We start from the raw sequence: 21,743 nt of genomic DNA on the forward strand, positions 1-21,743 counted from the left end.
TTTCTTACACAAATCTACTCTTCATCTGCTATGACCTCCAGTCCCTTGACTTCCCAATAATGAGATGATCAAATCTCTCTTGCATCAGCCACTCTCTCTTCACTTTCCCATCTTGAATCCTTGGTGAATCAATTCAATTCTATACTGTCTTCCTCTCTTGAATCTTTAGTTCCTTTATCATATTACTAATTACTAATCCTTGGATGCCTCCCAGCATTTATTTCTATCTCCAATCCTACACAATATTAACAAACATAAAGAAAAATCACATAACCATTCTGACTAGGTTCACTACAAATTTATGTTACACAATTTCAGCTGGGCCCTCACTACTGCTAGACGATCTTTCCATACCTCCCTTATTAACTTACTATCTCATTCCCCACAGTAGTTCTTTTAAATCTTTTTCATCACTCCCTAAACCTCCCATGGCTTCCTGACCCCTCACTTTCTAGTAGAATCTCTGGGATTCTTTAAGTACACCATCATATCATCTGCAAAGAGTAATGGTTTGGTTTCCTCATTATCTACTCTAATTCCTTTAATCTCTTTCTCGACTCTTATTGCTGAGGCTAGCATTTCTAATACAATATTGAATAGTAATGGTGATAGTGGGCAACCTTGTTTCACTCCTGATCTTACTGGAAAAGGTTCCGGTTTATCCCCATTACATATGATGCTTACTGACGGTTTAAAATATATGCTCCTGATTATTTTAAGGAATAGTCCATTTATTCCTATACTCTCAAATGTTTTTAGTAGAAATGGATGTTGGATTCTAACCCCTCACTTTCTTAGCTAAGATCCTCACCTCATAATTTTAAGGAAAAAAATTTAGTCCATTTGTCTTGAACTCCCTCCTGTCCCTTTCTCCTCATCTCCTGTCACTCAGATCCTCTTTCACCTGTCTCACATAATGCAGTGGCCTTATTCCTCACTGCCATCCTAATTTCAAACCCAGCTCAGCCCTTGGGTATCTGGACTACTTTTCTCCTGTCTCTTCATCCTGAGCACAGACACACTCTGATTTTCAGTTCCCTTTTATATACTGTCTATTCCCATTAGAATATAGCTCAGTTTCCTCAAGTGAAAAATGACAGTGATAATAACAGTACCTATTTATTAAGTTTCTGTAAGTATAATATTTATAAAAATGTGCCTAGCACAGTGCCTGACATATAGTAAGTGTTATCAAAATACTTGTTCCCTACCTTTCCCCTTCCCTCCTAAAGGACAAGGAGTATTTTTTTGGGGGGAAGGAGAAAGGGGCTCTTTATAAGAGTTTAACAAATGCGCTATCTATCCACTCATCCAGCCAGCCAGCTAACTCTATGTCTAGATGTATCTATTGAGGTCTTCAATATGACACCATCCTTGACTGCTGTATTTGAATTTAGGGATTTATTGACATTGTTTCAATCATTGTGGCTGTTTGCTACTGGAACTATGTTTTCTTCATTTGATATCACTTCATACAACTTCTCAGAACTTTATACTTACAGAGCATTCTCATTTCAGCATCTTTTCCACTGTACTGCACTTGTTGGTGTCAGTGTTCTTTAGGCTTAAGAAAGTCATACTAAACCCTTAAGATGTGGCAAAGTCTTAAGACTTTGAAGAAGTGAAATTCACTTCTGAGTCTTCACAAATATGTTGGAAAATATTCTTAAATGTCCTTTGTCATGGAGATGAGAGATTCAGTATTGGGAAAAGGATCCTCAAGTAACAAGATAGTGCCAAGAGTTACACTGTCAGGGAGGAGAGGCTCAGGGTTGGGAGCGAGGTAGAGGAGTGTTTTAAGTACATAGAACAGGGAAACTGTCAGAAATGGGGTGAGGGAGAGAAATAGAGGCATTTGGTGGGGCAGTACCAGAGAACGGGATTGAGTGCCAGGGACTGAATACAGTTTAATGCTGGGTTTAGGAAGTCTGTGAGACATAAGACTGTCAAAAATGGGAGGCTAAAAATGGGGAGTGGGAGAAGAGGCAAGGTAACAGGGATAGAGAGAGCAAATGTTGGAAATATAGTCAGTACAAATCCCCCCCTTTATTAAGCAATCAAAATGATCTTCCTAAAATGCAGTTCTGATCATGGGATCATCCCCACCTCCAGCAAGCTCCAAAGGCTTCCCATTATCTCCACAAAAACAAAATCTTTTGGCTTTTAAAATTCTTCATAATCTGGCACCTTTCTGCTTTCCAATGTTCTTTGTTTCTTCCCTTCACATACTCTGCAATCTAATGATACTGGCCTCCCTGCAAGACCTCCCACATCCCTCTTTGAATTTTCACTGACTTTCCCACGTCTAGAATATTCTCCCTTCTTGTCTCTCTCACTTAACTTTCTTGGCTTCAAGTCCCAGCTAAGTTCTTCAAGAAGCCTTTCTCCAATGATTCAAACCAGTTCCAATTGTTCAGTGATGAAGAGAGCCATCTACACCCAGAGAGAGAAAACTGTGGGAACTGACTGTGGACCACAACATGGCATTTTTACTCTGTTGTTGTTTGCTTGCATTTTATTTTGCCTCTCTCTCTCTCTCTCTCTCTCTCTCTCTCTCTCTCTCTCTCTCTCTCTCTCGTTCTCTCTCTTTCTCTCTCACTGGTTTGATTTGACTTTTCTTGTGCAGCAAAATAATTGTATAACTATATATGCATATAGTGAATTTAATATATATTTTAACATATTTAACATATATTGGACAATTTGCCATCTAGGGGAGGGCATGGGGGATAAGGGGGAAATTGGAACACAAGGTTTTGCAAGGGCTAATGTTGAAGAATTGTCCATGCATATGATTTGAAAAATAAAACACTTTAATTAAAAAAAAAAAAAAGCCTTTCTCCATCTCCTCAATGATAATGCCTTCCCTTAGAACTGACCTCTAACTTTAGTTATTGCTTAGTCATTTCAATTTTGTTCAACTCTTCATGACCCCAATAGGAGTTTTCTTGGCAAAAATAACGGGGTGGTTTGCCATTTTCTTCTCCAGCTCATTTTAGAAATAATGAAATGGTGGCAAATAGGGCTTTCAGTTGTTTCCTCAGGGTCACACAGCTAGTGTCTGGAGACTTCATTTTAACTCAGCTTTTCCTGACTGCAGGTCTAGCCCTATATCCTTTACACTATGTAGCCACCAAGCCTCAAATTTATCCCATAGGTATCATTTGTATGAAGTTGATGCATGTCTTTTGACTGTGACATCCTTAAGAGCAGAGGACTTTTCAGGGACTGTTACTCCCAGCACTTAGCACAGTGCCTGGCTGTATAATAGACCTCCAATAAATGTTTCTTGATTTGATTTGAAGAGGTTGACAAAACAGACTTTATGAAAAATCGACTCTGGTTAGTCAATCAGTCAATAAACATTTATTAAGTGCCTTACTATGAGCCCAGACAAGTAACGGAGCCAGTGAAGTTTTGTTTTTTTTAAAGCAGATCTGCAAATAAAATGGCACTTCCAGGAAAATGATTCTAGCAGCAGATATACAGGATTGATGTCAGACTGTTACAAAGGTTTAAGTATTTTATTGTCTTCTTGTCCCCATGGTGCAGAACAGTGCTGTTCCTATTTAGCATTTGATCCTATAAGCTTTCCTCTTCAGAGACAAAATATTAATTAAACCATTTCAATGCAAGGAATAGTAACAGCCATGAGAGAATTGTGGTATATGCAGAAGATTTTTGAAAATGATTGAATGAAAATACATATTTTTGGTAGCTCTAAGGCTTTTGGTTTTTTGAGGGAAGGACTATTTTGTGTTGCCTTGATATTATAAAATAGGATCTAAATTTTAGAAAATTATCTAATCCACCCCCTTCACTTTACAGATGAGGAAACTTAAACTCAGAATATGAAGTGATTTGCCCAGAGTGACATCTGAACTCTGAATCAAAATCCAGTCACTGCTCCATGTTGCATCTCAGCTTAAGATGGATTTGAAAGGTGAAACAACATTGATTAATGTGATTTCACCTATTCTATTGTTTACACAACAATTAGTCAAAGATGACTGCAAAAAAAAAAAAGAATATAAGTGTATTGCACACAAATACTTCAGTTGGAAGTTCCATCTTGTTGGATGGAAAAGGAGCACATATGCAGATGCTGGTTTCTTGAGGGAAGGCATGCCTAGGCAAATGTCATATTGAGCTCCCATCCTTGACTTTCCCGGATCTTGAGCACAAAGGTAGATCTCTCAACCTCTCTCTCTCCCCCTCCCTGGTCCTCTAACTCTTGGAGCTGTCTACAACTTATGTGAAATAATGGAAAGTGTGAGATGGTGGAAAGAGCAGGGGATGACAAGGAATGGTCATTTCTTTCCGTAGGCTCTGACTTGCCCACAGTAGGATCTTAGGTTTGTTCATCTGAGTTGGGGAGGGTGGGGGCTGAGCACTAAATGGGAGTCTAGATTTGAATCTAGCTTATTAGATGAGCCAGGATCTGAAGATTTAGGTCAGGAAAGGACCTGAGGTCACCTAGTTCAACCTCCTCATTTTTACAGAAAACTAAAGCCCAGACAAATGAAATGTTCAGTCAGCCAGGTAATAAATGGCAAAGCTGGCGTTTGAACTCAGGTTCCACCACCCAAAATACAGATCTACATTAACAGTTTGCACAAACTTTCCCATTTCTCTAAATTCCCTCACATTTGTCCTTACAGAGCAAGAGTATTCCATTCTATAATACAATGTACTCAGCTATGATCTCAATTAATTAATTTCAATTTGAACTTTTTTGGAGTTTGGATTATTTTTTGCTACCAAAAAATGAATTTTTTCCCCCCCTGAGGCTGGGGTTAAGTGACTTGCCCAGGGTCACACAGCTAGGAAGTGTTCAGTGTCTGAGACTAGATTTGAATTCTGGTCCTCCTGAATTCAGGGCTGGTGCTCTATCCACCGCGCCACCTAGCTGTCCCCCCAAAAATGAATATTTTAAGGTGTGTGTATAAAACCTTGGACAAATCGGTTTACTTTCTGCCAAGTGTGTTTCCTTACCAGTAAGAGAGACACTTGCATCATTCACCTCCAGGGGTTGATGTAAGGAAACCAAGACTAAAATGTCAGAGAAATTGAATTTTGTTAGAGCTGCTTGCTCAATCCAAGAGGATTATTAATATTTTGTAAGACTATGGGAGGATTTTGGAAGGATCACAGCAGCACAGGAAGAGCCAGTAGAGACCCACTCGCACTCAGGGGATGGGCAGGTAAGTCATACAGTGGCTACAATTGGGCTTGGGATCAGAAAGTAGTCAATTCATATCTGACATCAGATGTTAATTTGCTATGTGGTTCTGGGGGAAAAAATCGCAGCTTATGTGCCTCAGTTTGCTCAACTGTAAAATGGAAATGTTGTGAAAATCAAGTATTTGCCAAGCACTTAGCACAGTGCCTCATGATGTAGTAGGCGCCATTTATTCCTTATTTCTTTTCCTTTCAGATGCCTAGCAACTCATGAAGTTATTACAAGGCTCTTAGGATCTAGAACTAAACACTTGTCTGCATGCTGCTGTCTCGAGAACATGTATACAAATGACTATTATGCATGTAGATGCTGTTCTGACTAATTAGGTTGTCATTTTGGATTTTCTCAGTAGAAACTGAAATTTTACTATCATTTAAAGGCATCAGTATTTTTTTCCTTACTACAAAGGGGTCTTTAAACTCGGAAACAATTGCCAACTTTGGTCTAGTCTATCAATTCCTTCACTTGACAAATGAGGATAGGTCTAATAACTTTTTATTAAAGCTTTGATGCTTTTTAATGGGTTATTAAAAATGTTACTAATATGTGGTTCCCTGTGTTACTTAAGAAAAATGCAGGGAATTTGAGGTACTTTCCAAATATTTAAAATTATCTCACAAGGCGTTATCAGGCATTCATTAAAAAGAGTCATCCTATCTTGGACATCACTTTTCCTAACCTAGACAGATTCCATAAACAATGAGGTTGCATTATCTCCAAGTTTTATAAAGTATCAAGAATCACAAAATAATTGTTAGTGTTGGAACTTTTAAAAAGAGAACATGAGTCTCAAAGAGATTTTAGATGAGACAATGGCAGAGCTTGAAGGGTTCTAAGAAGAGAGAATGTTATAAATAGGAAACTGAGGAGTGTACCATCTAATTAATTTCTTCATTTTACAAATAAAAAAAAAGTCCCTTTAGGGGAGGGGGGGTGGGAGAAAAATTTGGAAAACAAGGTTTTGCAAGGGTAAATGTCAAAAACTCTTTGCATGTATTTTGAAAAATGAAAAGCTATCAATAATTAAAAAAAAAAAAAGGCCCAGAGGAGTGGCTTACCTAAAGTCACCATTAATGAGGTTAACATAGGATTACAAACCAGACTTGAATCCGTAACTTATTCTTGATTATACTTATCAGTAAATTCCCATTGTAATATACACAGAATTTATTTCAAATAGCAGCCTTCTGATCACTTGTAAAAGCAGAAAATGGACCACTTTGCCATGAACATTAGGAAAGTTGCATTGGCTTCAGAACCTATAAACAAAGATCCTAATTCCTTCTTTGTAACTGTTTTTGGATACTGGCTAAATCAGTTTTGAGTAGTTTCCTAATCTGTAAAATGAGGGGAGTGACCAAAATAATTTTCAAAATCTTTTTAAGCCCTAGTTATATGGAAGGGCCCTTCTAATTCTTAAGGAGTCCTAGGTTCTTAGGTCAAAATCTTGCTCTACATAATGAGTAAATATGCAAATTTCTGCGTTGGGTCCACTATGTTTTGCCCCGATGTTTACCCTCAAATGATCCTTTTCATATCTGAGAGGAAGTGGTGATTGCAGCAGACTTGAAGGAAAAAAAAGTTGTGATCACTTCCAGATGAGTTGATTATCTAAACTTAACATTCCTCCCAGTTCTTAGAATTTCTACTTTCTGCTTTCCACCTCCAGCCTTCCACACAATTCAAAAAGAAACAATAGGAAACAGCTTCCACACTGGAGTCGTTCATCATGACAGCTGACCAAATGCTATAGATAACATCCTTGTGGAAATTCTTTGCAGCCTTTATTGGGTCGGATTCAAAAACAGCTGGTCAACGTACAATCAAATTAGACCACAACCAGGAAAATGTAATTATAGCTTGGTTATATATATGTATACACATACACATATATATAAGGAAAAAATGTAAACAGATTTTAAAGAACTCAAAGCAAAATTATAGTTATGCTCTGTCCTGAATCTCGACAGTTCCTATACCAAGCACTAGATCTTTTCTTAGAGCTGCATGAGAAATGCAGCGCTCATTTAAATGCTAACCCAGCTTTTGTACATGGTAAGGGGCAATGGAAAGTAATGGAATAAGAACTGGACCTAAAGCCAGTGCCTAGACTTGAGGTCTACCTAACTCTGCCATTTACTCTTTGTTGTTTTAAGTAAATCACTTTACCTTCTCTAAATTTCAGATTTTCATCCATAAATTTGGACTACCCGGTTCCTGGACTATTGGGTGGTAAGCTTTTTTTGTGTTATACATACTGAGCTGGCATTATTACTATATTCATCATCTCAATAAGCAGTGAGTAGCTAGGTACTCTGCAGGTGGCACTGCGCTAGGCACTGGGGAAGTGAATAAAGCCTTTATTAAGCACTAATGTGCAAAGCCCTGGAAATGCAGGGAGAACATGGAAATACTCTATTCTCAAGGAGGTCACATTCTAATGGAGGAAAGAACACATAAAGGTTTCAGTGGAGGATTAGATGAAAAGTCCATACAACTTAGGATGTATCTTCTTTAATGTCATTCACACCGACAAAACCATTTCGATTCCCACACTGAACCATTTTACAAGACAGAAGTATATCTCTCCACAGTAGAATTTACACGTGGTAGCAGGATATGTATGATATACAGAAAGATACCCAGAATACATAAGTATATCAGAATGGCAAAAACAATTCAGAATACATTAAATGCATCAGAAAAGTTCAAAATATAGAACACACAATAAAGGCATCAGAGAGGTACAAGAAAAAGTGCTGCGAGTTCTGATGGAGGGAAATTTGTTACATTATTAAATGGAGTTACAAGGTAAGTAAAAGGCAGTTCTTACCCCCAAGGAGCTTACAATCTAATGGAAGAGAAAACATAACAGAGCGTAAACAAGCTATATACTGGATAAACAGGAACTGATTATGGTTAGGCACTGGAGTTAAGAAAGACCTCTTTCAGAAGAGGGGGTTAGAAGGAAGCCAGGGAGCATCTCTTAGAGTAAGAAAAACTTTCAGAGGTCTTTAGTCACTTCTCAGAATAAAGACAGTTATGCAACAAGACTAGCCATTAGATCCCTAGAAATCATCTGATAGAAAATACCCCAAATCGGGGCAGTTAGGTGGTGCAGTGGTTAGAGCACCAGACCTGAAGTCAGGAGGACCTGAGTTCAAATCTGACCTCAGACACGTTTTCTGGCTGTGTGACCCTGGGCAAGTCACTTGACCCCAATTGCCTCAGCAAAAAAAAAAAAAAAAATATATATATATATATATATATACCCCAAACCCATTTTACATATATAGAAACTGAGCTGCCCCGCTCAAAACAAAAGAAAAAGAAACTGAGGCCCAGAGAGGTTAAGTGTTTTGTCCAACAGTACAAAGGGAATAATTAGCAGGGGCAGAAGTGGCCCCAGAGCTGATAGATACCCTTTGCCAACACACCGAGTTTCCTTTCCATTCTGATAAAATTCTCTGTGATCCTTGCAATGTCAAAGTCGTTCACCTAAATGAGTTCAAAATACATATCGTCCTGCGCCAAATTATAGTGTCCACAGAGTGTGTATATTTATATACGTTGGCAGGATAGGATATTTTGGGGGCGCCACCACAATATTCCAGCATCCTGTGCCCAGCTGACTTTCTATCATTTCAAGCCACGGACTCCTCATATTTGTTTTCAGAAGGGTATATTAGGCAGAGCTGAACGCTTATAGCCATGAGGCAAAGAGAGCCTCTGAGGAGCTGAATTGATAATTAAATTTGAAGGGAATAAGTGTGTACTTTTTGCCAATGGCCCTGCACTGATTCGGTGATTACATCCATTATGAGAAGGAAGGGGAGAGGGAGAAAAGCGGATAAGAGCAAACAACATTCTTTGGACAGCATCTTACTTAGACGGTGGGTAATGTGACAGAAACAAAATACACAGCATCAGTTGAACTATTCAACAACAAATTATTCTCTTGGCTAAAACTTATTATGCTCACTGTACCAAGCTAAAGACCACCCTCTTCAGTAAGACCATCCCCGGGGGGAAAAATAGGGAAAACAAAGAGGACAGGTGGACGGGAAATCCACTGAGTCAGTTCATAATAGTACATGTGAAGAGACCACGTACAGAACTGGGTTCGACTACAGTCAGGACGTTGGGCAGGACCTTTAGAAGTAGCTGCCTGCCACAAAAACTCATCTTTGATAAATTCTATAGTCACAGGACACTGTGATCTCAAAAACGGCAAATCTTAAGTCATCCAGGCCAATGATGAGAGCATGAGAGGGAGTACAGTGGAATGGGTAGATCTTCCATACAAAATTTATAGGACCAGAGAATTAGGAGGGACCTCAGACATCATCTTGTCCAATGTCTTCATGTGACTAATGAGAAAAGTGAGACCTGGGGAGACTAAGTGCCCAAGGTCACATTAGTGACCTGGGAAGGTGGTAACTGGCAGTCAAAATGGTCAAGATTCACAGAGGATGAGAAGATATATATTGTGTGTGAGCACTGACAGATGGAGTATTAATAAGAATGAACTCCTGGCCCCCAAAAAGTATGGAGAGATACTGAAAACAGACTGCAGCTTCTCTTCCTCCTGATTTCGCTGGCAGAAAGTTGGAGGATTGCACAATTTGTATTTTCACTTTGTCGTTTTTGGAAGTGAATCAATCTCAATGCCTGGCTTACAATGGAATAAAAACAACTTTTAATTAGGGGAATACCAATATTAACTTCCAATATTAATACCAAGGAGGCAAGTATAAGAGGTTTAAACAGGTCCTTACATTCCCTTCTTACATGGAGTGCTTCAGGTTATTCAACAAAACCACATTTATTAAGTACCTACTGTGTGAAATGAAAGTGTAAAAACACAAAGACAAATAAGGCACAGTACCCACCATCAAGAAGATTCAGATCTGATGAAGGGAATGATATGTATGCTGATAAATAATAACAGCATCTTTATAGTATTTTAAGATTTATAAAACATTTTACAAGTATTAGCACATTCTTACCACTACTCTGGGAGGGAAATGCTACTATGATCTCCATTCTACAGATAAGAAACTGAGGCAGAGGTGAAGTGACTTGCCCAGGATCACACAGCTAGTATCTTGAGGCTAGATTCTGACTCCCAATCCAGCACTCTACCCACCAATCGAGTAACATGAAAGTTCATTTCCACTTTGAAATCAATGAACCAAAGATGATTTCATAGGGGAAGTGGCATTCAAACTAGGCCATTGGGGATGGACAGTATCAAAAGGCAGAGTGATGGACAAGGGATAATTCCAGGCGTGGGAAACATTAGCAAAGGTGTGGAGGTCGGGAAACAGGGTGACACTGGGCTGAAATACAGATTATGTCAGTGGGAAGATGAAGCTGGAAACAGAGAAGTATTTGGTTGTATAGATCCTTGAATGCCAGTCCTAAGATGTTTGGTCTTTTTAGGGGGTAACAGGAAAGTCCATTCTCTCCCAACAGTCCTGGTTGCTGCCATACTAGAACCAGATCTGATTACATCAAAAAAGTAGAAAATTGGGTGTTCAGTTCATTTAATTAATGGTCTAATGCTCAGGTAGCTTGCTGGGCTTCAGGGGTGGGGTGTGTGTGTGTGAGAGAGAGAGAGAGAGAGAGAGAGAAAGGAGGGCTCTCTGACACGACAAAGAGCTGTTCTTTTATGGTCCCAGGCAGGAAGGAGAGGTCTAAGGTGGTTCTGTCTTTACCCATTTTTCAGAGAGAGCAGCTGAAGCTTATGTGCAGAGGGGCAAGGTTTCATGTTATCAATCAATCATTATAACAACTTATATAGCACATTATATCTATTGAGAATTCCAAAGTACTGATTATATTTGAATTTGTACTGTATTTTTTTGTGAGGCACCCAGGTGTAGTGACAAGAAAGACAGCCTTAAAGCCAACAAGAGCTAGGGTCAATCTAGCCTCTGACATATGGTGGCTGTGTGACTCGGGGCAAGTCCCTTAACCTCTAAGTGTTCTGGGGTAGAGAAGGGGCCAGCCTGTTCCAGCAGCTGTCTCATCCAGGACTTCTCTAGACCCATGAGCTAACAGGTCTAATTCCCGTTATCCGTGTACATCTCAGTCCTGCTCCAGCTCTTTTCTGTGTTGATCTTTTATTGCATTAGATTCAATATTTATTGCCCCACTTAATGCCTTGCATAAGGAGAAAAAAAAAAAAAAAAAAAAAGCAGGAGGATAGGGAAAGCAGTCTCCAACTTCCAAATCCTGTTCACTGTAATCACCAGCAGCAGCAGCAGCAATCTCTTGGCCTGAGATGTATAAGGTGGAAGTACTTCTGTAAACTGTTCATCAGGGCATGAGTGGGGAGGGACACACAACAGCTGGTGTTTTGGGACAACGCTCGAGCAGCTTCAACCAGGTGGTCACAGCTGCTGGCAGTTCAGTCTTTCTGGCATTTACAGAACAGAATAAGAAACACACAAGACCTCATCCTATTTTCATTTAATTTATTTCTCCTAAGACCTTCTCTTGCAATTTCCAGAGAGAAAATACAAAACAAGAAACAGACTTGGTTTCAAATACATAAACTGTGTGCTGGAGTATAAAGCATTTACTGATAACATTGTTATAGAAGAATTTCAGCTTACTCCAGGGCACTTCAATATTCCTGAGGAATAAACATGATTTCTCTTCCTCCCACTGGGATGTTCTCAGTCATAAGTCACTGCTCCTGTAAGACAAGGGCACTCAGATTATTGCTGCAAAAACAGGATTCGGATTCCCTGTTTTAATCACCCAATTCATGCAAGATCCCGGGATTTCAGTATGGCCACGACCCTCTGCAAAGTCAGAAGCTGGAACCTGGCTCTGCCCGTTTCTGGAAAGCTTCTTTAATGGAGCATTGTCTCTTTCCCATTTCACTTCACAAAGGATGAGATCTCCCAAGTCTTTTAAAATTTAAAACAAAACCCCATTAGCCATCTGTGATCTGGCTCAACTTTTATAGACTTGGGGCCCCTAATTCATCTGAGCCTCAAATCAGTTATCACCTTCTTTTTGAAGAGGAAAAGATGACAAAGCCTGAAGTTAGATAAAGTAACAGCCATTCTCTAATGGGGCAGGCCTGGCTGAAAAACAAAACAAACCAGAAAACATTTTCAACTCTAACCACCAGCCGTTAAGCAGACACTGTGCAGCTAATCACCCTTGGGCCACTACCCATGACAGAACATCTTGGACTAGTGTCAAGGGCTGAAACAATTAAGCCTCGTTGGCTGCCCCCCTTCTTCGCGCCCAAGCACATGGCGGATCTGTGCCAGGAAAATGGCCAGGCAGGAGGGGAGGAGGGGGACGGCCTGTCCTCGGCCTCCGTGCCACGCCAACAGCTCTGCTGCTTCTCAGCCCCGGCCCACAGATGACCTCATCCTGAGCTGGACCACCCTTCGTTACAGGACAGAAGTTACTCAGTGAGATGGAAGGGGAGGCTGCCAGACTCCTCAGAACGCCAGTCCTCCTGCTCCAGCGCTCTACGGCTCCCTCAGTCAGCGAGTGCAGCATGGTGGGGGAGGCAGACTGCTGAGCGGCCAGCCCAGTCTCACTATCTGGGCCTGGGGCCGGGAACTGTGTTACTAAGTGATCCTGACTGAGTCCCTCTCCATTTTCACCTCAGTCTCTACATCTGTGAAATGGTTTCTATGGAGACCAATGTAGGGGGTACCTCTGATGCAAAGTTAGGGTTGCTATATCTTGCAATAATATAAAGCTTGACCTTCAACACCATTTAACATCAGGGTGAAGGTCCTTTGCCTTTAAATGCTTTCTTTCGTCAAAGGTCCATGTGGTCATGGGCGCTGAACCCCGGACCCCACACTTTGGAGGAAAAAGGTACTTTTGTTAACCTATCACCAAAAATTTTACCAAGGGACCTCTTCCCTGAGTAAAGGAGGACGGGGAAACTCATGACACGCTGAGAGGCACCACACATTCTTCCTTCAAATGACTGGATTAAACATCATAAAGGCAAACCAGCCAAACCCCCAAAATGGTTACACTTGTGTATGCAGTGTCGCAGATGACAGGATTTAGAGCTGAAGGGCCATTAGTGGTCTTCCAGGCCCACTTCATTTATTACTTTAATAGATGAGCATACTGAGGCCCAAAGGCGTTAACGTGATTCCCAACGGCACACAGTAAGTGGAATAACCAGAACGTAAATCTTTTCCAAATCCAGCTGTTTCCACTGTACCCTATTTCCTCCCAATGTATGACTATGTCATTTTCCAAATTGTTCCCATCACTAACATCCATCTGGAGACTGAATATCCTTAGATGGTCAGCAGCACTAGAGCAGTACTCCAGGGACAAGGTCTGAGGCCCAGCTCAATCCCAGCACCCATCTGAGACACGTCAGCCTGTGTAAGTCACTTGGGCCTCCATTTTCTCACCTATTAAAAAGGGCAACTAAACAACACGGCCTCTGAGACCCATTGTAACTTTAAATCTATGATCCTCTGAACTATCTGTGTGATTCTATATATGTCCATTTACCATTTTAAATCACAATTTCTTCCTGTGAAATGTGGGGCTTGGAAGGCTTTCTAAGGTTTGTTCCCATGAACCTCTAAAATGCCTTTCAGGTTTTTTTCCCCATTCAAATATCATAGTTTCTAAGGTTCCTTGTGGATCTAGCTGTATATCTATTCCCATGATTACCAGAGATGGTTTAAATGCCTATTAGGTGGCATTCCTAATTCCTCACTGCCTCAATTTCCCCACCTGTACAAAAGCAAAACCAGTTGTAAAACTAGATTGTGAGAGTGAGACACTGTGGAACACTGAACTTGGATAAAGTTGTTCAGTGGGTATTTTTTGTTTGATTCCAAATAAGAAGCTTTCAAAGACAGAAATCTGTTTACCTCATTGTAAACAAATACTCAAGGGTAGAAAAAGCTGAATGTCAAGCTGATTTGGCTCTCAAGCCCCAGAAATTGGGCATTAGAACTAAATGTAGAATTCAGAGCCAGAAAGAACCTTTCTTTCTCACCTTCTTCATTCAAGCCCTAATTTCAGAGGGGGAGACCAGCATTTGAGCCCAGGCCCTTACGTTCCAACTTTGTAAAACAGCACATGGCTTCAAGGAAGAGAAATAGCAGAGCTGTGTTCAAGTTTTGACTTGGTTTAGGGATGATTGCATTCACTTTTAACACAGTAAAATGTCAAAATACACTTTAGACCCCAAAGGAGCCAGAAGAGCTCAGAAAGCTTCTCCAAGTGCTCTGCCATGGATGGCACTCTTTCGACCTGGCAAGAAACATATTTCCTCTGGAGGAAAGAAGGCAGAATGAGTCAATATAAGGGAAAGGAAATATCAGTTCTGTACATACTTTGACATATTTTCCATGCAGAAGATATGGGGCCTGGAAATCATGCTGACAGTTGGAGTAAGCCATTCCCAATCCCATGCCAGAACCAAAGGCTAATGGCCACATCCTTCCTAAGGGAAAGAAAAGCAGAAAAGAAAAAAAAAAAAAAAAAAAAAAACCAATCCAAAAACATTAAGAAAAAAACATAACTGAAGTTATTACCCGAGAACACCAAATACACTAGCCCTCAACAAACATTAAATCCTTTCCACATCAAGGAAGAGAATTTGCCAACCTTCCTTAGTTCAATCCTGGCCTTGCCACTTCCTGACTGTGTGACTGTCAACAAGTCACCACCTCTTAGAGCTTCATTTTTCCTCTTTGACCAAATGAGGGTGTTGTGCCTTCCAGCTTTGATACCCTTTGATTCCACTGGCAATGTGTGTGCTTCATAACCCACCCCTTCACCCCCAAAAAAGAGCAGGGATGATGGATTAACCAACTCACCTAGAATTTATGGGACATTAACAAGATCTGACAAGCTCAAAGAGCAATTTGTTAAAGTAGTCCTATTGTACTCGATTCTGGAGAAGTTATAAGGATCCCTGACCTCATGGAACTCAAACTGAGAATGGGATCCCTCTTTCTTTTTCATACATTACTCTTAGCAAATGAGGAAACTTCTAATACAATTACATCAATTTAAATATTAAAAATTTATAAACAAATCATTTTTTGTCTTTCTGGGCCCAAGTTTCATTTTTAAAAGGAGGGGGTTAGGATCTCTAAATTCCCACCCAGTTCTAAATCTACGATGTTATGTTCTTAATAAAACATTATTCTTCATAAGTAAAAAAGATCCTAAAAAATTAATGCACTAATTAGGATTCCTTATTTTAGGTCAGCTTTGTAGTCACTTTGACTGCACAACATGCTGCCACATGTGCCATGGTGGAACTCTGCCTAGAAATATCAAGGTAGTCAATTATGAAGTGTGTTTTGTTCCTGCATCTTATATCATGCAATAAGTCCCTTATTCTTGGAAAAGTTTTGGGGTGTCATATCTAGGGCAAGTACTGGAAAGAGCAGGGACAAACTGATTACCCTGTCTCTAGAAGAAGAATACTTGCACCTCAAAGGGCCATTCTGTACTTAGAGAAATATTCATGTTATCTTTATTAAAAAAGAAAATGTCTCCAGCCAAAAAAGCATCTTAGGCATGCCACTAATATGATCTCGAAAGCCCTTTAAAAATTAAAGGAAGTCTTATAGCTGTTTGACCCTCGTTCACACCAGTCTCTGATTCTGTTGGGCCAGTCTTTCCTAATCCCCACACCTCAGTTCAAATGCTGCCTCCTTTGGGAAGACTTCTTTGATCCCTTAATGAGAAACCATCTCACTCCTCAAGCACATGCTCCACACTTGAAGACAGTGACTTCCTTTCCCCTTGGATTAGATTTGTGTCTATGCAGCATCTTCCCATTGGGCTCTAAACTGCTTGAGGATAGGGCCTTACTGCTTCAATGTTTAGACTAAAGAAAGTTTAGCTGTTTTCAAGCTAAATTAAAATCTTGGTCTTATTAATCTTTTTTTCTCCCAAAATGCATAAGACACAGGAGCTCAATAAAAGTTTATGCAATGGTCACCCAAATGGAAAAGTATCAATTAATTAGAAATCTGTTTTCTTGCTAAGTATTGTGATTTCACAAGCAGTAAATCTTGATCAATGCTTGAGACAATTTCTGAGCTATCCAACCCATCTGGGCTAGATCTGAGTCTGCCTCACACAGCAGTGAAAGGGCTGGCAGACCTACATTTGCAGTCCCCCAATGTTTGCTTTTGAGACATTTATTCTAACACACAGGAAATTTCAATGATGGTCACACTTACTTTTGAATAATGTAAGTGAGAAAACAACTCCCAATCCAAACCCTGTACCTGTAGAAAGAGAAGAAAAAGATCCATGTTAAACCTATTTATGAGAAAACAAATTATCTCATCCCCATTTAATTATTAGTAATGCAATTAATATTTAATTTTTAGAGTTTTGTTCACCAGCAAAACATAAAGCTAGTTTCTCCTGAACACTGGGGAGCTGAGTTGCTAGAACTCCTAACTCCAATAACCTTCATTTTTGTCCTATCTTCCTGACTAACCTAATTCCTTAAGATACTTTCAATTTCCATTTCAACTAGAGATAAAAACTGCATTCTTCCATTTCACACACTGACTGGAACTGGAAGTGGAATGAAGAGTCTAGATTGTTAACTGGATCCAAATTGCACCCATTCTACTTAGGTAGGATCATGTTATCTTTGGAGACTTCAATTTGTAAAGTGAGAGAGTTTAATCTGATTAGGAGTTCTTAACCTTTATGTCACAGACCTCTTTGAGAGTTTGTAAGCTATCGATCGGTTCAAAGAATTATGTTTTCAAAAACTGAAGAAAATGTTAAAATTTCAGTTAAGGTTAAGTGAAAAATAAAGATTCCCATCCCCCTATCCAAGTTCATGGACTCCTTGAAATTCCCAACCCATTCCCCTGGATGATATGCTCTCTAAGGCTCCTTCTAGCTCCAAATCTATGTTTCCATGACACTACCCTAACAGTTGCCTAGTTTAAACCACACCTGAATAAAAATAACCTGAACACAGTAATTAGGTCTTCATGAGTTAGACTAAAGATCTAAGAAAAAATTTACTCAGAATCATAGAAAGTGAGTTCCAATATCAGCTCTAACTGTGTAACCTTGGACAACTTAGTTTCTCTAAGCTTCAGTATCATCATGTCAAATGTCTTCTCAACCAATCTTCATGTGGCAAAGTTTCTAGTCCCATCACCAACCTAGGTGTTCTCCTTTGTACAGTTACTGTCCATGTCCCTTTTCAGCTGTGTTGCTGAAAATAGTACACAATATATTCAGATGTGGGTATAACCAAGACAGTGGACATCAGAGCTATCAACTCCTGCCATGTGATTTTGCTGACTCTTACTGAGCTTGCAATCCACTAAAATCCTACTGAAAGGACCTTGAAGGCTCAAAAACTGGTGAGAGCACTTTCTTCAGAGACTTTAAAAATTACCACAAAGCACTGCTGCACCACCTGGGTATTCTCACTCCATTCTGCATGAGGATCTTTCCCAAAGGCCAAGACATTAATGAGACACAGTAATCGTGCTTTAAAACATTTGAGGTGATGGAGATATGTTGAAGAATCTAGAAAAGCACATTTTTGCTGAGGTGTAATGGAAAGGGTACTAGCCTAGGAATCAAAAGTCTGGGTCTAAGAGCTGGCTCTGCCACTTTCTAGTCAAATAATCTGGGGTCCTAATCTAGGAAAATGGGCATAACAAAATACTCGTTCTATTGATCGCATAATATTGCTGTGAAGGAATAATATAAGTGAAAACAGGAAAAGGCAGCTACACTTCTCAGTCCCAAGGGAAAGATGACTCTCGCTCTTCATGGAGAAAAGGCAAACTATAGGCATGAAACACTGTATATATACACACACACTGTCTAACACATTCCTATGTGAGTTGATTTTTTTCTGTTATAAGAGTTCAGTCTTCTAATCTCACAGTGGGGAAAGTAAGGCCCAGAGAGGTGAAGCATCTTGCCTATATCAAGCTGACAAATAGTAAGTGACTGAGACAACCTAATCCAGGACTTCTGGACTCCAAGTCCAAGTCTCTGACCATACTGTACCGAGCTGCCTCCAATATCCCAGAATCTCCGAAATCAGAAGAGACTTACTTCAGTGACAAGCTTATACAATCTATGTCTACACTGCACCCCAAAAATGGTCACTCCCCTCTTTTAGGCTTGAAGTGTTTGGTGAATTCTTCCTGACATCTAGTCTGAATGTGCCTCTTTGAAGCTTCTACCTACTATTCTTAGTTCTGTCTTTGGCCAAGCAAAACAAACTTAATGCCTCAGCCATGTGATTACCTTTCAAGTATATGGAGAAACTGATCATGCTCCCCCAAGAAGACATCTCTTCTCCAGACTAAACACCTCCATTTTTAAAAAAGGAATTTCATAAGATATGAACTACAGACCCATCATCATCATTTTTGCCATCATCTGGAAAATTCACTTTTCAATGTTCTTCCTAAAAATGTAGCAGCACTCAGGACTGAATACAATATTCCAGATGTCTTACAAAAGGTTGAATGCAGAAAAGATAATCACCTCCCAAGTCATGGACACTATCTTTCTTTTCTCCCCACCATCAGCAAATATTTATTTTTTAGTGCTTTTTATTTTCAAAACACATGCATAGATAATTTTCAACATTCACCCTGCAAAATCTTTTTTCCCTCCCCTAAACGGCAAATAATCCAATACAGATTAAATATGTGCAATTCTCCCATACGTATTGCCACAATTATCATGTGGCACAAGAAAACTCAGATCAAAAAAAGTGAGAAAGAAAACAAAAAGCAAAAAACAACAAAAAAAATTTTTTTTTGCTTTATAAATACTTTGCTGTGATCCACACTTAGTCTCCACAGTGCGCTCTGGGTGCAAATGGCTCTCTTTATCACTAACAAGACCACTGGAACTGGACTAATTCACTTTGTTGTTGAAAAAAGCCCCGATGGACACCATCTCTTAACAAAGACTAAGATTACATTTGCTTTCTTGACTGCTACTTGACACTGCTGACTCATAGAGCTTACATTCCATTAAACCCCTAGATCTTTTTAAAATAAGCTTCTGTCCAGGCATGCTTCCTCCATCTTGTACATATGTGTGAAACTGATTCTCTGAATCCAAGGAAAGGGCTTTAAATTTATTCCTATTAAATTTAATCTTCTCATCGATTCAGCTCAATGACATAGCCTGTCAATATCTTTATGAATCCTGACTCTTTCACCAAATGCATATCTATCCCCTCTCAGGTTTGCATAGTCTATAAATTTGAAAAGCATACCACTTACATCTTTACATCTCCATTTCTAATGTCACCTGAAACTAATAATGACTGCACTTTGGGCCAGGCCACCAATCAGTTCCAAATGCACCTAATTATGTCACTATCTAGCTCACATCACATCTTTCCACCTTTTCCAACATGAGCCTATATTAAATGATTTGCTAAGGACTAGGTAAATTATCTTTACAGAATTCCCTTGACCTTCCAGAACAAGGAAGGATCAGAAATGAACACAATAAGCTGTGTTTAATCAATGTGAAAATATAAACTACTTCAGAAAGAATATCCTATTTAATAAGAACTATAGGGAAATAAAAAGGTGAATAGTCTGGCAAAAGTTAGGTTCATATCAATATCTTTACATCACACTCCATAATATATTTAGAATAGATATTTGAGTTGAACATTAAAGATAATACCACAAAAAATTAGAAGAGAAATAGATCAGGGGATGAATTCTTAAGCAAATATAGGTTAAAGGTGATTACAAAAGATAAAAGAGATAATTTTGATTATAGTCACATTTGGCACAAGCAAAATTAATAATATATCTATGATAGGAAGGAAAGACATCTTCGGGGAAGAGGTCTTCTTAGAAACTATATCTGATGAGGAGTTCATATCCCAGATAAGTAGACATCTAGCAAAAATATCTCATGTACATAAATATGTAAAAGTCATTCCCCCCAAAATGTGGCCAAATGAAATGAATGGATAGTCCTCAAAAGAAAAAATTGCAAACTATTACAACCACATGAAATAATGCTCTAAATCACTAAAAATAAGAGAAATACAAATAAAAATAACCCTCAGGTTTCACCTTCTTCCCAACATACTGGCAAAGATGATAAATAATGGTAATAATGTTGAAGGAACTGCAAAAAAGACAAAGAAGCATGCAATGCATGTAGGCAGAGCTGTTAAATGGTAGAATCATTTTGGAATGAAGCAGATAAAGTGATTAAAATGTTTATACCCTTTGAGCCAGAGATTTTGCTACTATTAGAATATACTCCAAGAAAGTTATTAATAAAAAGACAAGCTCAAGTAGCAAAGAACTGGAAACAAAGAAGATACTCATTTCATTATGGCTGGTTAAACAAATTTTGGAATAATGGAATATTACTGTGCTGTAAGAAAACAGCATTAATGAACATAGAAAAGCATGGAAAGACCTAACAACTAAATGACACAAAATGAAATCAGCAAAACCAGGAAAACATTATACACAACTAACTGTTGCAAAACATCTTGATCTGTATCTTGCCACTGGACCCAGATGGCTCTCAAGGGGAAAATGAGGCAGGTGACCTTGCACAATCCTCCCTCACTCAAATCCAATTCACTTGCCCATCATGGCATTGCCTCCTTGAAGTCATGGTCCTCTTTGAGAACAGAAGACAAACAGCAACAAAATTAAAAAGATTAACCTAAAGGAAGAGATAAGACTCTTGCCCCCACCCTCAGCTCCTTTACAAAGATGGGGTTCCAAAGACTAGACCCCAGTAATATTGTATATAATGTCATCTTTTTTTCTATGTATTTACTGGTTTTACTGAATTTTCTTCTTTTTCTATATTTAAAAAAAATAAAAACAAAACTTTTTTATAAAGGATAGCTCCTAAGAGAGAAGAGAAAAGGACACGGGGAAATCTAGATGAAGTAGAAAAAGATATAAAAAGTATTTAAACTGTTTTCATTGTCTCTATCACAATCATTTATGAATATATCTTTTTTTCTACTCAGTGAACTATTCCTTGTAAGAAAGATCTAAAAAGAAAAAGAAAAAAATCAACTTAGCAAGTCAATATTTAAATAGGAAAGAAAAAAAATATTTTTCTTAATTGAAAAAAAAAACTTAAAAAAAAAAATCAGAGGACCAGCAACCTTATTTCATATTAATTATCTTCTGCACTAAAATGGTTCTAAATTTAAAAAACAAACACAAATGTAACTTTGATAATAGCACTAATGCCTGCTTTTAAATTTTCTATGGATCTTCAACTGCAACAAAAAATACATAAATATCACACACACATACCACACATAACCCACACACCTCAATATGATCTATCACCTATGGAAACTTTCTTCATCAGGTTTAAGTTAATTCTTTCACTAATATTAAAGTACAAAGGCTTCAACATTTTTTTTTTTTTTTGAACATTCCACTTATGAGAGGAGCTGATTTTACCAATAAAAATCACCACTGCATGCAAT

General features: G+C 38.9%; 1 protein-coding gene across 1 annotated transcript in view; it reads right to left on the minus strand.

Moving 5' to 3' along the window:
* Positions 1–11,709: 11,709 nt before the first annotated feature.
* MICOS10 (mitochondrial contact site and cristae organizing system subunit 10) overlaps positions 11,710–21,743 on the minus strand; it is a 119,799-nt gene continuing 109,765 nt past the window's right edge. The window contains exons 3-5 of the mRNA XM_074306073.1: positions 16,471–16,518; positions 14,602–14,711; positions 11,710–11,948 (exon numbers count right to left, since the gene is read on the minus strand). Coding sequence (XP_074162174.1) covers positions 11,940–11,948; positions 14,602–14,711; positions 16,471–16,518 — 167 coding nt within the window. The 3' untranslated portion in view covers positions 11,710–11,939. The remainder of the gene's footprint in view (positions 11,949–14,601; positions 14,712–16,470; positions 16,519–21,743) is intronic.

Source organism: Sminthopsis crassicaudata, chromosome 3 (assembly GCF_048593235.1).
Source record: "Sminthopsis crassicaudata isolate SCR6 chromosome 3, ASM4859323v1, whole genome shotgun sequence".
NCBI classification, from domain to species: domain Eukaryota; kingdom Metazoa; phylum Chordata; class Mammalia; order Dasyuromorphia; family Dasyuridae; genus Sminthopsis; species Sminthopsis crassicaudata.